The 14150-nt window shown below is 39.8% G+C and overlaps 1 protein-coding gene across 1 annotated transcript in view; it reads left to right on the top strand.

The window, feature by feature from the left end:
• Positions 1-8311, top strand: part of HEPHL1 (hephaestin like 1) — a 387436-nt gene extending 379125 nt beyond the window's left edge. The window contains exons 18-20 of the mRNA XM_053708616.1: positions 5061-5223; positions 7803-7823; positions 7906-8311. Of these exons, the coding sequence (XP_053564591.1) occupies positions 5061-5223; positions 7803-7823; positions 7906-8105 (384 nt within the window). The 3' untranslated portion in view covers positions 8106-8311. The remainder of the gene's footprint in view (positions 1-5060; positions 5224-7802; positions 7824-7905) is intronic.
• Positions 8312-14150: the final 5839 nt, after the last annotated feature.

Raw genomic sequence — 14150 nt, 5'->3', positions numbered from 1 at the left:
CGGCCGTGACAGTACCCCCTTCTCAAGGATACTCTCTGATTGGCCTTAGCTTCTTCATATCTTAGAAGGTCCACTTTACTGACCAGAGTCCCATCAGAGGCAAGGATACAATCAGGAGGTATAATGTTGGTCTACTGGCCTTTATGAAGAAAGTCCTGGCAAAGAGCTGCAACAGTGGTTCCTTGATATTTAGATTTTATTCTGGAGCGTTTAGGCAGATGACCTGGTTTCCTTCTCCAGATTGCAGTTTAGGGCTCTGACTCTTCAGAGTCTGAACATTCATAAATTGTAGAAAGAAACATCTGAATCCTCTTCCTCTGTGCCAGAGGATACTGTGGGTGGTAAGGTTCCAGCTAGAATTGGTGATATATGATTGTCAGGGTTTTTTTCCCTCCTTTGTTTGACATGTGCTGCTGGCAGCCATTTTACTCACCTCTCTTGCTGACTCTTGCATACTGTGTGATGCTGCTCATTTCCTGCACTTCCTTTTATGGCCAGACTGGTGCTCATCATCAGTGTGAACAGGATGCGGTCTCAGAATTCTCCTGTTAAAGGGCCTCTGTTCAGTATGCTTTGCCCTTGCATTGTCTCAGACCTGTTTGTGAGAGCTCCTGTGTATTACCTGGCTGTCTGACGTCCCTCCTGGTTCCTGATCCGTGGCTTGTTCCTGACTCTGCTGTTCTCCTTGTTCCTGATTCCGGCTTGTCTGACTACTCGCTTTGGCTCCTGACTCAGTTCGTCTGACTATTCGCTTTGGCTCCTGACTCGGCTCGTCTGACTAACAGCTCTGATTTTGATTCCTGGCTTGTTTTGTGGACTTTTTATTATTTTTTGCTATTAATAAAGGTGTGATTATTTTTGCACTTCTCGTCTCAGTCTGATTCCTGGCACCCTAACATTATGCAAGGGCCATGAATCCTGATGGTGCTAATAATCCACCTTTACCTGCCATAATTTCCAGGATGGATAAACCGGATCACCGCTTGGATCAATTTGCACTAGCCCTGCAAACCCTGCTGACTCGCACTGCACATTTGGACCAAAGTGTCCCGCAAGTTATGGCTGCTCCTGTTTACGCTGCTGCACCTATTCCTACCAGGAGCATGTCCGGTTCTGCACCTCTACCTCAGCAATATGGAGGCGATCCTAATCAGTGCAGAGGGTTTTTGAACCAGGTGGGCATTTACTTTGAGATGTTACCTCAGGCGTTTCCCTCTGACAGAGCTAAGGTGGGATTTCTCATCTCGTTACTCTCTGACACAGCTCTTGCCTGGGCTAATCCCTTGTGAGAGACTAAAAAACCTGTGCTTTCAAATTACCCTGAATTTGTGGCCTCCTTTCGAAGGGTATTTGATGACTCATGTCCAATCAGCAAGGTACAAGATCTGTTGCTCAGTATGCCATTGAGTTCCGTACGCTTGCCGCAGAGGTAGGTTGGAACAATGAAGCCCTTGTTGCTGCCTTCTTTCATGGACTCTCTGATGCGATTAAAGACGAAGTTGCTGCCAGAGATTTACCAGAGGATCTCGAGGCATTGGTGTCTTTTTTGATCCTAATTTACATCAGACTCAGAGAGAGGCCCTCTTTCAAGGAGCGCTTGCGGAAGCCTCCTGTTCCGTTGTCTCCTACGTGTTCGTTCCCACCCATGCCTCCCTCTCCTCCCATGCCTCCTGGTCCTGAGTCACCAGGTACGGCTGAGCCGATGCAGTTGGGATTCACGCGTCTCTCCGCAACGGAGAGGGCCTTTAGGAGTAGGGAGGGGTTCTGCCTCTATTGTGGGTTACAGGGCCACCGTTTGAAGTCTTGTCCTACACAGCCGGGAAACGCTCAACATCTTGCTGTGGGTCTTCTTCAACCTATTGCTAATGGTGAGCGTCCTTGGACACATCTTTCCATGGACTTTATTGTCGAGCTCCCTGTTTCCAATAGCAATACTGTTATCCTTATGGTGGTTGACCGTTTTTCTAAAATGTCACATTACGTTCCCTTGAAGAAGTTGCCTACCACTCAGGAGCTTGCTTCAATTTTTGCCTGGGAGGTCTTCCGTTTACATGGGTTACCCAAGGAGATAGTGTCGGACCGGGGTAGCCAGTTTGTCTCCAGATTTTGGCGTTCCTTTTGTGCTCAAATGGGGATCCAGCTTTCCTTCTCCTCTGCATATCACCCTCAATCCAATGGGGCTGCGGAACAGTCTAATCAAGCTCTGGAACAGTTCCTCCTTTGCTATGTTTCAGATCACCACAATAATTGGTCTGAACTGTTACCTTGGGCAGAGTTTGTTCGTAATAGTGCTATTAATGCTTCCTCCAAGTTATCCCCGTTCATGGCAAATTATGGGTTTCAACCATCCTTGTTGCCCGATTCATGTCTCAGGGTATTCCGGCTTTGGAGGAGCATCTCCGGCAACGTGGGTGCAGATTCAGGATTGCCTTCATCGTTCTATGCAGCGCCAAAAGTTCCAGGCCGATCGTAGGCGTCTGCCCGCGCCTTCCTACCAGGTTGGTGAGAGAGTTTAGCTGTCCTTCCGCAACTTGAACCTTCATGTGCCTTCCAATAAACTGGCTCCCCGTTATGTTGGTCGTTTTCAAATATTTTGACGGATCAATCCTGTGGCCTACGCTCTTGACCTTCTTCCTGCAATGCGCATCTCCAATGTTTTTCATGTTTCCCTCTTGAAACCATTGGTTTGTAATCGGTTTACTACTGTGTTGCCTCGTCCCCGTCCTATCTTTGTTGACAACCATGAGGAGTATGAGGTCAGCAGCATTTTTGACTCTCATATGTCCAGGGGCCGCGTACAGCATTTGGTTCACTGGAGGGGCTACGGTCCGGAGGAGCGTTCATGGGTTCTCTCCTCTGATGTTCATGCTTCCGCCCTCTTCCGTTCCTTCCATGCTCGTTTCCCCAATAAGCCTTTTGTCCTCCCACGGGGGAGGGGTCGTTGAGGGGAGGGTACTGTCAGGGTTTTTTCCCTCCTTTGTTTGCCATGTGCTGCTGGCAGCCATTTTACTCACCTCTCTTGCTGACTCTGGTGCATTCTGTGTGATGCTGCTCATTTCCTGCACTTCCTTTTATGGCCAGGCTGGTGTTCATCATCAGTGTGAGACAGGATGCAGTCTCAGAACTGTGATGTCATCACTTATTATTTAAAGGGCCTCTGTTTAGTATGCTTTGCCCTTGCGTTGTCTCAGACATGTTTGTGAGAGCTCCTGTGTATTACCTGGCTGTCTGACATCCCTCCTGGTTCCTGATCCCTGGCTTGTTCCTGACTCTGCTGTTCTCCTTGTTCCTGATTCCGGCTCGTCTGACTATTCACTTTGGCTCCTGACTCGGCTCGTCTGACTTCCAGCTCTGGTTTTGATTCCTGGCTTGTTATTTGTTTTGTGGACTTTTTATTATTTTTTGCTATTAATAAAGGTGTGATTATTTTTGCACTTCTCGTCTCAGTCTGATTCCTGGCACCCTGACAATGATTCACAGGGTTTTGTAAGGTTGAGGAAACAGATGAACGAGAATCCTGCTGGTGACTGGATGTACTGGAACCCTGTTGAAAAGAGGGAACAGAGACTTCCAGGGGAGAAGCAAAGTCAGATTTGATGTGAGAAGTACCAGTTTCATCTGGGAGTTGCTGCACCAGGATATAATGTAACCAGACCTCTGCCATTTTTGTTGTTGGATTTGAGGTACTCTTCCCAGCTGTCACCACAGCAGGCGAAGCAGAACTAGAAGTTGGGGAGTCCTGGGTAGATCTCTTGGGAGGTCTCATTGGACAGTAGGAGATGACATGGCTAGAGCCCCCACAATAAGAATAGAGTCCTTGAGGTCTCCTTCTTGTAATCTCCGTAGGCGAAAGCGGTGCTTTAGCAGCTTTGATGTTACCCTCTGCTGTAGTTTTAGAAGACTTTCCTTTAAATGTCACTGAGGCAGCCCTGGGAGGTACAGAGGAAGTCAGAACTGTGAAAGACTTCTCTGGAGTAAATTTGTGTCAAATAGAGTCTGAATGTCTGTGGCATAGGACTGTGTTATATGTTGCACCTTATCAGGAAGGTCTTGAAACAACTGTTGCATTAGCTGTGCCATGTTTGTCACTTGTTCTAGTAGGGCTTTCAAAACTGGTACCACCTCTACAAGCTCCAATGTGTGGCCTTGACATTCTGTCATGCTCGGCTCAGCAGGTTCAGGGGTATGGAGCATGTGCAAGGTGATGGCTGAGTTAACCTGAGATGGTGTGAAGAGGTGAGTAGGACTCATTATACCAGAATGGAAACACAGAACAAAAAATGTATTTTCTTGAAGAAGCTTTACTAAGGTAATGCAAGGAAAACAAGAGGCAAAGCAAATTGAGGTTATATTCCAAAATGATAATAAACAAACAAAAGTCTTTGTAAAAGAACAGTTTAAGCAGAAGTCCTTCAACAGACACAGACTACCCTTATGGGTACTTGATTTCAGGATCAAGCTGGGCATACACTGGTATCAGAGCCAGGGTCCTTGATTTCAGGATCAAGCTGGGCATATGCCAGAACTCAAGACAGGAATTCAGGAAGCAGAACAGAGGCACAAACAAAGGAAATCAATCACAATGTCAAGGCAGGAAGTGAAAACCAGGAGTCCCAGGTTCAAATCCAGGCACGGCCGTGACACTCAGCAATACTTTTCACAGAGTAGAAGGAATTGCCTGGTATTTCGGAGCTGGATGACCGTAATAGGCGGGATCAGACTGATATACTACAAGTTGTACATTGTGAAAAGCATTACTGGGCTAAAAAAAGGCTGCACCCAGGAGGCAAATCGTCATAGAACAGGCTAACAATAGTATTGAGCTGGTTGTTCGCTCCTATGAGTGTGCTTCTCGCTGTGTGTATTTAGTTTTCACATAAGTTTAGACATATTTAACTAAACTTTCTTCATGCAAAAATATATTAGCATCATGTTTTAATTTTTGAATGTGGTTCTTCATTTGTATATAATGCATTATTTCTTAAATTCAAGCAATTTGAACTTTATCCTCAAATGAATATGACGTGACTATATCTCTTGTATGTCACTATGGTTTACAGAATGACAAAGAACACCGAGCTGATGTGTACGACCTGTTTCCTGGGACATTTCAGACCATAGAACTAGTGGCTGGTAACCCTGGAATGTGGCTTTTGCATTGCCATGTAGCAGATCACATACATGCTGGCATGGAAACAACGTTTACAGTAAAAGAAAGATCAGGTATGTTGTACAAAGGATATATAAAGCTAATAAGACAACTTTTTATAAGACTTCTCAAGCCCCAAATGGCCAAAATGTACTTCTTTCCTAGCGGTGATTAATTGTGCCATAAAAACATAAAGTCAGTGGAACAGATTAACGGATTATCTATCCTCTATGTAAAGCCATTAATAAAAGCAGACCTCAACTAACCAGGGCACCAGCAGCACCTATAAAAAAGTGTTCTGGAATGTGTTCTGGCTCTGCTACTTAGGAAGGTAGAGGTGCAGGCTGACAACAGCACCTCTCCCCTTCATGTGGCATGCACTTCCCGCATAGCTCCGCATCACTTCCGCCATGCTTACATCTAGCAGTGTTATGCAGCCTTGACTGAACCTTTGTTTGCCCAAAACATACACTGGTAATCGAGAAATGAAACCACGGTTGCGTAACTGACCTGTATGTTAGTACCCAATATTTATTCATTTTAAATACCCATCTGTTTTCTGTAATCAAGGGGCTAAATCACTGTTCTATGCATGTATATGGGATAGCTCCTACATTTTGAGCAAATTTGTCAATTATAATATTGCATTATATAATATAGAGATTTACGGCAGATTGTTACAGTAATCTGTAGCATTTCATACAATTTTCTAGCATTTTTTTGTTGTAGACATGTTTATGGGGACATTAAACACATTATTTATTGTTTAGGTAAATAATTGAATTGAACTTTGCAGTATACTATTATTATTCACCTTTTTCTGTCATCTAACCCTGAAAATTGTGGGTTTCCAATTCTAAAAATTGGAAATTTGTACTGTAGACACTGTGATACCACGTATCAATCCCTAACTAATCTCAGAGGAAGTGGTAAGATACTGTAGCACAGTGTACGTTTTGCAAACAGAATGACAGCGGTTAACTTTATCTATGTCAGTAACAAGTCAAGGGGTGGGTGGTGTTTGACCATTGAAAAACAACTGCAGTAAGCAAGGTTTTTAAATGTTCAGAAAATGTTCTGTTATTTTATTGCAATACTACAAAAAAAGTATTTAAAGGTTTATGAGACCCTCTTGGCTGTGATCACTTCAGAGCTTAACTCTAAGAGATATGGAGAAATAACTTGGATGGGAAGAGTAGCTGCCCTCAAGATGATGATTCTTCCAAACTCACCTACCTATTTTGATGCATTCCCATCCCAATATCAGCAACCCTGCTCCATAAATTTCAAGCGCTATTCAACTCCTATACCTGGAATAATAACAGACCCCGGGTGGCAGCGCACATACTACAATCTCCAACAGAGAGGGGGGTATTGGCCTCCCTAGTGTGAAAGCATATTATGAAGCAGCAATGATATCCCATGTGACTGCATGGGGACAGGACCTCCCGCCAACAATGTGGAGGGATCTGGAACAAGCTTCATTGCCGGCGTACGTTGATTTGGTGGACCTACTCTGGCTTCCCCCTCATCAGCAATCTAAAATTCACATTGGCAATGAAATAGTTAAGGGTTGTCAGGAATCCTGGCACAAATTACAGCACACTCCCTGGGAAACAAGACGGGTGACTGGTCTCCAGCTTCATAAGCCTCTCTCCACACATTATACATGTCTAATAGAGGAGCAGATATCCCCCAAAACAGTGCACATGGAGGCTTGGGAGATGGAGCTCCAGTTGTCCTATACATAGGAGGAGTGGGCCAGGGCGATTTGCATTACAAAATAAACTACTCATTGTGTCACTCTTTACGAACTGTACTTTAAGATCATGAAGAGGTGGCATTGGGTACCAGCAAAACTGCAAAAACTATTTCCCGAACACTCCCCCATGTGGTGGAGAAAATGTTGGGAACCCCCCTCCATATCTGGTGGTCATGTCCTAGACTAGAAAGCTATTGGTCCAGAGTAGAAGCAGCCTGCAAAGACTTAGGCCTCCTAGAGGTACTAGAACCAGCCCTGGCAATACTCCACCTAGGGCGTAGACAGACATACCAAGCCCAAACAGTGTTTGCTATTGTATATCCTCACCTCCACTAAATTGCTCATCACAAGGAATTGGAAAAAAGACCAACTCCCAGATGGCAGGGAGTAGTAGACTGTGTAAATTATATCAAAACCATGGAAAATTATGTTCTCAGAGAGAAAAAACAAATGAATGATTTCTGCCTGATATGGGAACCCTGGGAGTCTCTCTGGACTAGTTTATTCAAACAAGACTTTGCCCAAGTAATTGTAATGACCTCTTTGTTGCAAATGATTACTGTACATTAATGTCAAATTCAAATAAAAATAAAAAAAGTAAAATTCTCATAAACATACCCACACAACAAATGCACACCCACACAGCAAACAATTTGAAACTTTTCCTGCACCTAAATTTTTAAGGTGGCTTCTAGTTTTTTTAAAAAAATATTGATACCATGATATATTTTTGAATTTAGTTGCCACAGCTCATTTTTCCCCTCCAAGTTTACCTGTGACTATAAAAATATCTACTGTAGCCCTTGTTCCTACACCTATGGCACATTCTGAGCTTGTTAAAAAAAATCTACATGTGTTTATAAAACTAACTGTTTTTTACTTTATTTACAGAGCCAGATAATGTTCCGCCAGGCAAGTATACTCCTTCTAGTATTGTTTGTACAACTTTATGACTTAGAAATGTATTTTATGGTTTCTTTTTTGTGTTTTGCAGCTGGCTACCCTACTGGAATACCGTTCCTGGGGAAGGATCTCTCTGGCAGGGAAGCATACATAGCCCTAATATCTCTTTTAGCAATTGGCCTTGTTTTACTAGCGCTGCTATTGATACTATTGACTGTTCTTAGTTGTGCAAGAAAAAGGATGTACTACAGCACAATTCAGAACGGATCACTTCCAATTAATAATCTATGAATACAATGTGATGTCCGATGGCACAGAAAATAATAAGCCGATGGACTTGCACTGTAATATTTTAGTTCTGTTATGTTTACAACCTCAGAATTGCATTTTATGAACTGTACATGTGATTGTTAAAACTAATGTTTATTTACACTGGACACTTTATAAATATATTGTGTTATGTTTCTGGTGTTTAAGGGATCCTGCCACCATATTAATTATTGTCATCTCCTTATTTTTGTGCCAATTTTAGCACTAAAGAGACATTAGGCAACTACAGTAGCATGGCTAAAACTCACCATGATATTGTTTGTCCCCCTGCACCTGCAGATCTTATTTTATCTCTTTACAGGTGATGATTGGTCAAGCTCCATATCTTCATACTGGGCGCCTCCATCTTGTAGCACACATATGTTTGCACTGTGCGACAGAAGAACAATCACAGATCAGCTTCTTCACAGTTGAGTTGTTTTTGCAGAAATGTAAACATCTGACTCTGTATTGTGTATGATAACCTGAAGTGGACGATACGTGTAAACAAACGGCGGAGTAAGAATACTTCAGCTACAGATGGTGACGCCCTTAATGACAAAGCAGAGCTTCATCAACCAACACCTGTAAACTATAAGAGAACATCTCTGAAGAGAGTTCAGGCGAAGGAGGAAAATGATGGCATATCGAGTAGCAGTTTAATTTTCCTTTAAAGGGATATCAAACCCAAAATGTTTCTTGCATGATTTAGTTAGAGTATGCAATGTTAAACAACTTTCTAATTTGTAAAAGAGCAAGAGCAAAAAACCGCATGGAGTAAAGGCCTGGTATGTGACACATAATAAATCAATAGATGAATATTAAACTGAGCCGTTACAAAAGCACAACATGCAGTGTGCGGTATGTAGATAGTTAATTCCACTCAAATGAAAGGGTAAGCAATGTCCAGAAACTAAGGATACTGAGGCCGTAGCCTCTCCTACCCCTAAATAGTAATCCAGATCCCCCAATGTGTGAGAGGATGTGAAATGGCAGAGTATCTGTGTATATATGGAAAGCAGAGGAGGCAAAGATCAAGTATTGGCGATAAACAAACCAAGTACCAGTCTTATCTGAAAAGAAGTTGATCCGGGTAGGGGGCAGTTTGCCCAGGATGGCAAACAAGACCCCAATTCACCGACCAAACAATCTGCAGGGCTGGGTCCTAGGTAGCTGATCAGGTCCACTCTTAGAGACTTCTCGAGGTGTAGAGGCAAAACACTCACTCCTTCTTTCTGCGTACTAAGACCAACTGATCTGCAATGCACAACACCGCTCAGTTCAGATGACGTCACAGGCTCGCAAATCCGAAACGTCTGTGTGAATAGCAGCACTCCACAGCAATTAGGACTGCTATGGGCAATGAGGAGTCCCAGTACTCCAAGGTAAATAATAGAAAGAACAGTTCATAGCAATCCAAGAATGAGACCAAAAGCATGACTTCTGAGGTCAAGATAAAAACCAAAATGTATTATCACATATTAAAAAGGAGGGCAGATCCAGACAAAGGAAAACGAGAAAAAAAAGAGTCTGAACAGTTTTGGTCTCACAGACCGTAGTCATAGACATGTGAGACCGAAACCGGTCAGACTTTTTTTTCTCGTTTCCCTTTGTCTGGAGTCTGCCCTCCTTTTTAATATGTGATAATACATTTTTATCTTGCCCTCAGAAGACCCGCTTTTGGTCTCATTCTTGGATTGCTATGAACTTTTTTTTCTAACTTTCTGATTTACTTCAATTAGCAATTTTATTTGTTCTCTTGGTATCTTTTGTTGAAAAGCAGTGACGTAAGCTCAGGAGTATGCATGTGTCTGAGCACTATATGGCAGCAGTGTTGCAAGAATGTTATCAATTTGCAGGAGCACTAGATGGCAGCACTGTTTCTTGCTATGTAGTGCTCTAGATGCCTACCTAGGTATTTCTTTAACACAGAATATCATGGGAACAAAGCAAATTTGATAATAGAAGTGATTTGTAATTTTTATTTAAAATTGTATGCTCTGTCTGAATCACTAAATAAATGTTTTTTTGGTGTTATATCCCTTTAAACAATCCCTTTAACCCTTTGAGTGCTAATGACGGCTCTGAGCCGTCACAGAGTTTCTCACTCTGGTGCTGATGATGGCTCAGAGCCGTCATGAGCACTCTCCCACCTTGAGGGAGATCTGGGGGATTTTAACTGCTCCTACCCCGGCGATCATGCCTGTAGAGTGACAGGCATCGCCGGGGCTTCACGTGATGCGCGGTGACGTTACGCGCAATGACGTGATGACGTCACCGCGCAACTTTATTTATACTTAACAATGTTAAGTATATGAGGAGGGGGCATGCTGCTTAGAAGCCTGTATCTCAGGCATCTAAGCAGCTACAGACCCCCAAGACCCACTATTGGAAAGGTAATCGCCTAACCTTTCCAACAGTGTAAGTCTTGGGGGTCTGTAAAAAAAAAAAAGTTAAATTTTTTTTTTTCCAAAATATTTTTTTTTTTAAAAAAAACTTAGAAAATATTAGCAACCTGGTGGGAAAGTGCTTAGCACTCAAAGGGTTAAAAAAACCTGTGAATATCAATAACATACATAAATATATCCCAAAAACACCATTATTTAGGAAATATAAATACTGTGTTTTAATTTCTATGATTAAATTGTGCAAACATATGAAGATATATAGGTACTTGTTCCAATAAAATTGCAAAACAAATCTTTTAATAAAAAATGGCTAATTAAAATATTACAAATACAACTGACAAATGTGGTTATAATCCCATATGTCAAAATAAAACATTAATAAAATAATGCTAAAAAGTTTCTTATTAAACCCTACAAAGACATGAACAGCATAACAATGTATGCAGTGTAAGCATCTCTATGAATGTTTATAAAATGGTAGTTAATTAAAGGGACATAGCATATTTTATTAATACAAAAACGCTGGCCTGCATGTATTTACACAACCCAACCATCCACACAAAGGGGTTAATCAAGTAGTTAAATTCCGCTCATGAACCACAATGCCAGTGGCTAAATCAGAACCAGTTAATGCACGGAATCACTGATTCTGTTTAGCAACAATACATTGTGGCACCTGAGGGGACATTAACTGTGTATTTAACCTTTTGTGGGGTTAAAACTCAGTTGCAGCACTGTAAGGTTTCTTGAAAAAGGTTTCTCTTAAAGGGACACTGAACCAAAATTTTTTCTTTCGTGATTCAGATAGAGCATGCAATTTTAAGCAGCTTTCTAATTTACTCCTATTATTATTTTTTCTTTGTTCTCTTGCTATCTTTCTTTGAAAAAGAAGGCATCTAAGCTTTTTTTTAGGTTCAGGACTCTGGACAGCAATTTTTTATTGGTGGATGAATTTATCCACCAATCAGCAAGGACAACCCAGGTTGTTCACCAAAAATGGGCCGGCATCTAAACTTACATTCTTGCATTTCAAATAAAGATACCAAGAGAATGAAGAAAATTTGATAATAGGAGTAAATTAGAAAGATGCTTCAAATTTCATGCTCTATCTGAATTACGAAAGAAATTTTTTGGGTTCAGTGTCCCTTTAAGTCATTTACTATCAGTTGATTAATATTTAGAACTTGGACAGGACACACAAAAATTCCAAAATTGTAATCGTTTTATTTATTCTTTTGTCAGTTGTAATGTTTTATTTAGTGATTTGCAATCACATTTCCATTGAATAGACTGCCTGAACTCTGTAATGGATATGTAGGAAATACATTATGTGTAGTTTAGTTTTTATGCACAAAATATATTTGGCAACCGAAAAGCCCAATTGTAGTTCTCCTGGGGAATACATGTTGTTGGTGACAATATATATATAAAGTCTTGTTTTAAGGAATTCTGCTAAACATGGTTTTGGTTTTTATGTTTATCAAAACATTTTTTTGTTTTCTTTTTTTAAACAAAATTAATATAATATTTATTTTCACATTACAAATAAATTTGTTGTGGATCTGTTTTGACAAATAAATCAGGTCAAAGTGTGTTTATCTATAATGTTGTCTGTGTATCTGTCAATGAGCTTGTACAATACCGAAGCATGGCAAGCCCTGTTTAAAGGGACAGTTATGTCAAAATGAAACTTTCATGATTCAGACAGAACATGCCGTTTTTTTACAACTTTCCAGTTTAGTTGTGTGATGCTGCTCATTCAACAAAGGATACCACAAGAATTAAGCAAATGTAATAATAGAGCATACAATTTTAAATAACTTTTGAAATTACTTTTAGCTGAAAGAAAAACTTAAGTTTTATGTCCCTTTAAGAACACTGCTGTATGTCTTCCTGAAAAATATCACTGCTTATGAGTAATTTGTACAAACAGTTTCAGTTGCTTGAAACATTTTTTACGTATTTTAGACGTTGTCATAGTCAAATAATCTGTCTTTAAAACAGAGACTCTTAAACCAAATGATGGAGGTGTGGTACTAAAAATTGTTGTTAGATTAGATTAGTAACTATCACCATGATCAATACTTCGATTCCATGTTTTAACTGCACAAAAACACAACAAAAACCTCACTAAATGTAGCTAGTTTGTGTATTTGTGATTTGTCGTTTTTACAAATAAATATGATTTTCATTTAGCTGTTCTGTTCATAGCTATCCATATGTAAAATAAAACTGAGCTATTGAATGACATGTTTTTGTCGGTCTGTTAGATATAACCTAGGTTACAATATTATTTAATTATACCTCAGTAGTAACCTCCAAACGTATTATATATTTACGTAACTATATTTTTATTAAAAATTAATATTTATTCAATAGTTCTGATCAATTAAGTTTTATATACACACCAAATATATTAATGTAGAAAACAGATTGAGTCAATTATATATGTCTATGCTGTTACAATTTTCTATACAAAGCAAACCATAAAATATATTTCTATAAGTTAACCTTAGCTGCAAATAAATTAAACATCAGATATTACTATAAACTTACAAGACAAATTATAATTAGCCAGCAACACTCTAATACCACACTATGGACTACTAACTTGACAATGCTTAGTTAACAATATAACCAAATCCTAATAAATCTATGAAATTTCCAGGGAAAAATAATAAAGCTATTTTCAACCCCATATAATCTAATATACTTCACTTAAACCCAGAGATTGTTACACAATACTACCAATTCAACATATCCCAATTAATCTAGCATGAAACTTATTTAGCCACAATAAAACAAATTCTAAAATATCACAATAACTGCAATTAACTTATGACATACAAATATATAATTCCTTTCTTAAAGGGACAGTAAACACCAGAATTTTTGTTTAAAAAGGTAGATAATCCCTTTATTACCCATTCCCCAATTTTGCATAACCAACACAGTTATAATAATATACTTTTTACCTCTGTGATTACCTTGTATCTAAGCCTTTGCAAACTGCCTCCTTATTTCAATTCTTTTGACAGACATGCATTTTTAGCCAATCAGTGCTTGCTCTTAGGAGCTTCACGTGCCAGAGCTCAATGTTATCTATATGAAACACATGAACTAACGCCCTCTAGTGGTGAAAAACTGTCAAAATGCTTTCAGACTAGAGGCAGTCTTCAAGGTCTAAGAAATTAGCACATGAACCTCCTAGATTTAGCTTTCAACTAAGAATACCAAGAGAACAAAGCAAAATTGGTAATAAAAGTAAATTGGAAAATTGTTTAAAATTACATGCCCTGTTTAAATCATAAAATATTTTTGTGACTTTACTGTCCCTTTAATAATAATATTTAACACCAGTACACTTACTACCCTAGTCTAATCAATATTAAATATAAGAATAAGATATATTTTAACTCACAAGCTGCAGAAATACTATGCTATAAAGAATTTTTTTGCTAAAATCTATTAAAAATATAAAATAACCATTAATACATTAATAAGCTTTTCCAGATAAATTATTTTCACCGTCATATAAGAGGAGACACACACGTCTGGGAGTAAAGGTTAGGCCCAATTTTGTCTTACAAAACTCTGTGTATTTCCAAGGCAGCAGTTT

This window comes from Bombina bombina, chromosome 3 (assembly GCF_027579735.1).
Source record: "Bombina bombina isolate aBomBom1 chromosome 3, aBomBom1.pri, whole genome shotgun sequence".
Lineage (NCBI taxonomy): Eukaryota > Metazoa > Chordata > Amphibia > Anura > Bombinatoridae > Bombina > Bombina bombina.
The sequence above is the reverse complement of the archived record's forward strand: the minus strand, read 5'-3'. Positions and strand labels throughout refer to the sequence as shown.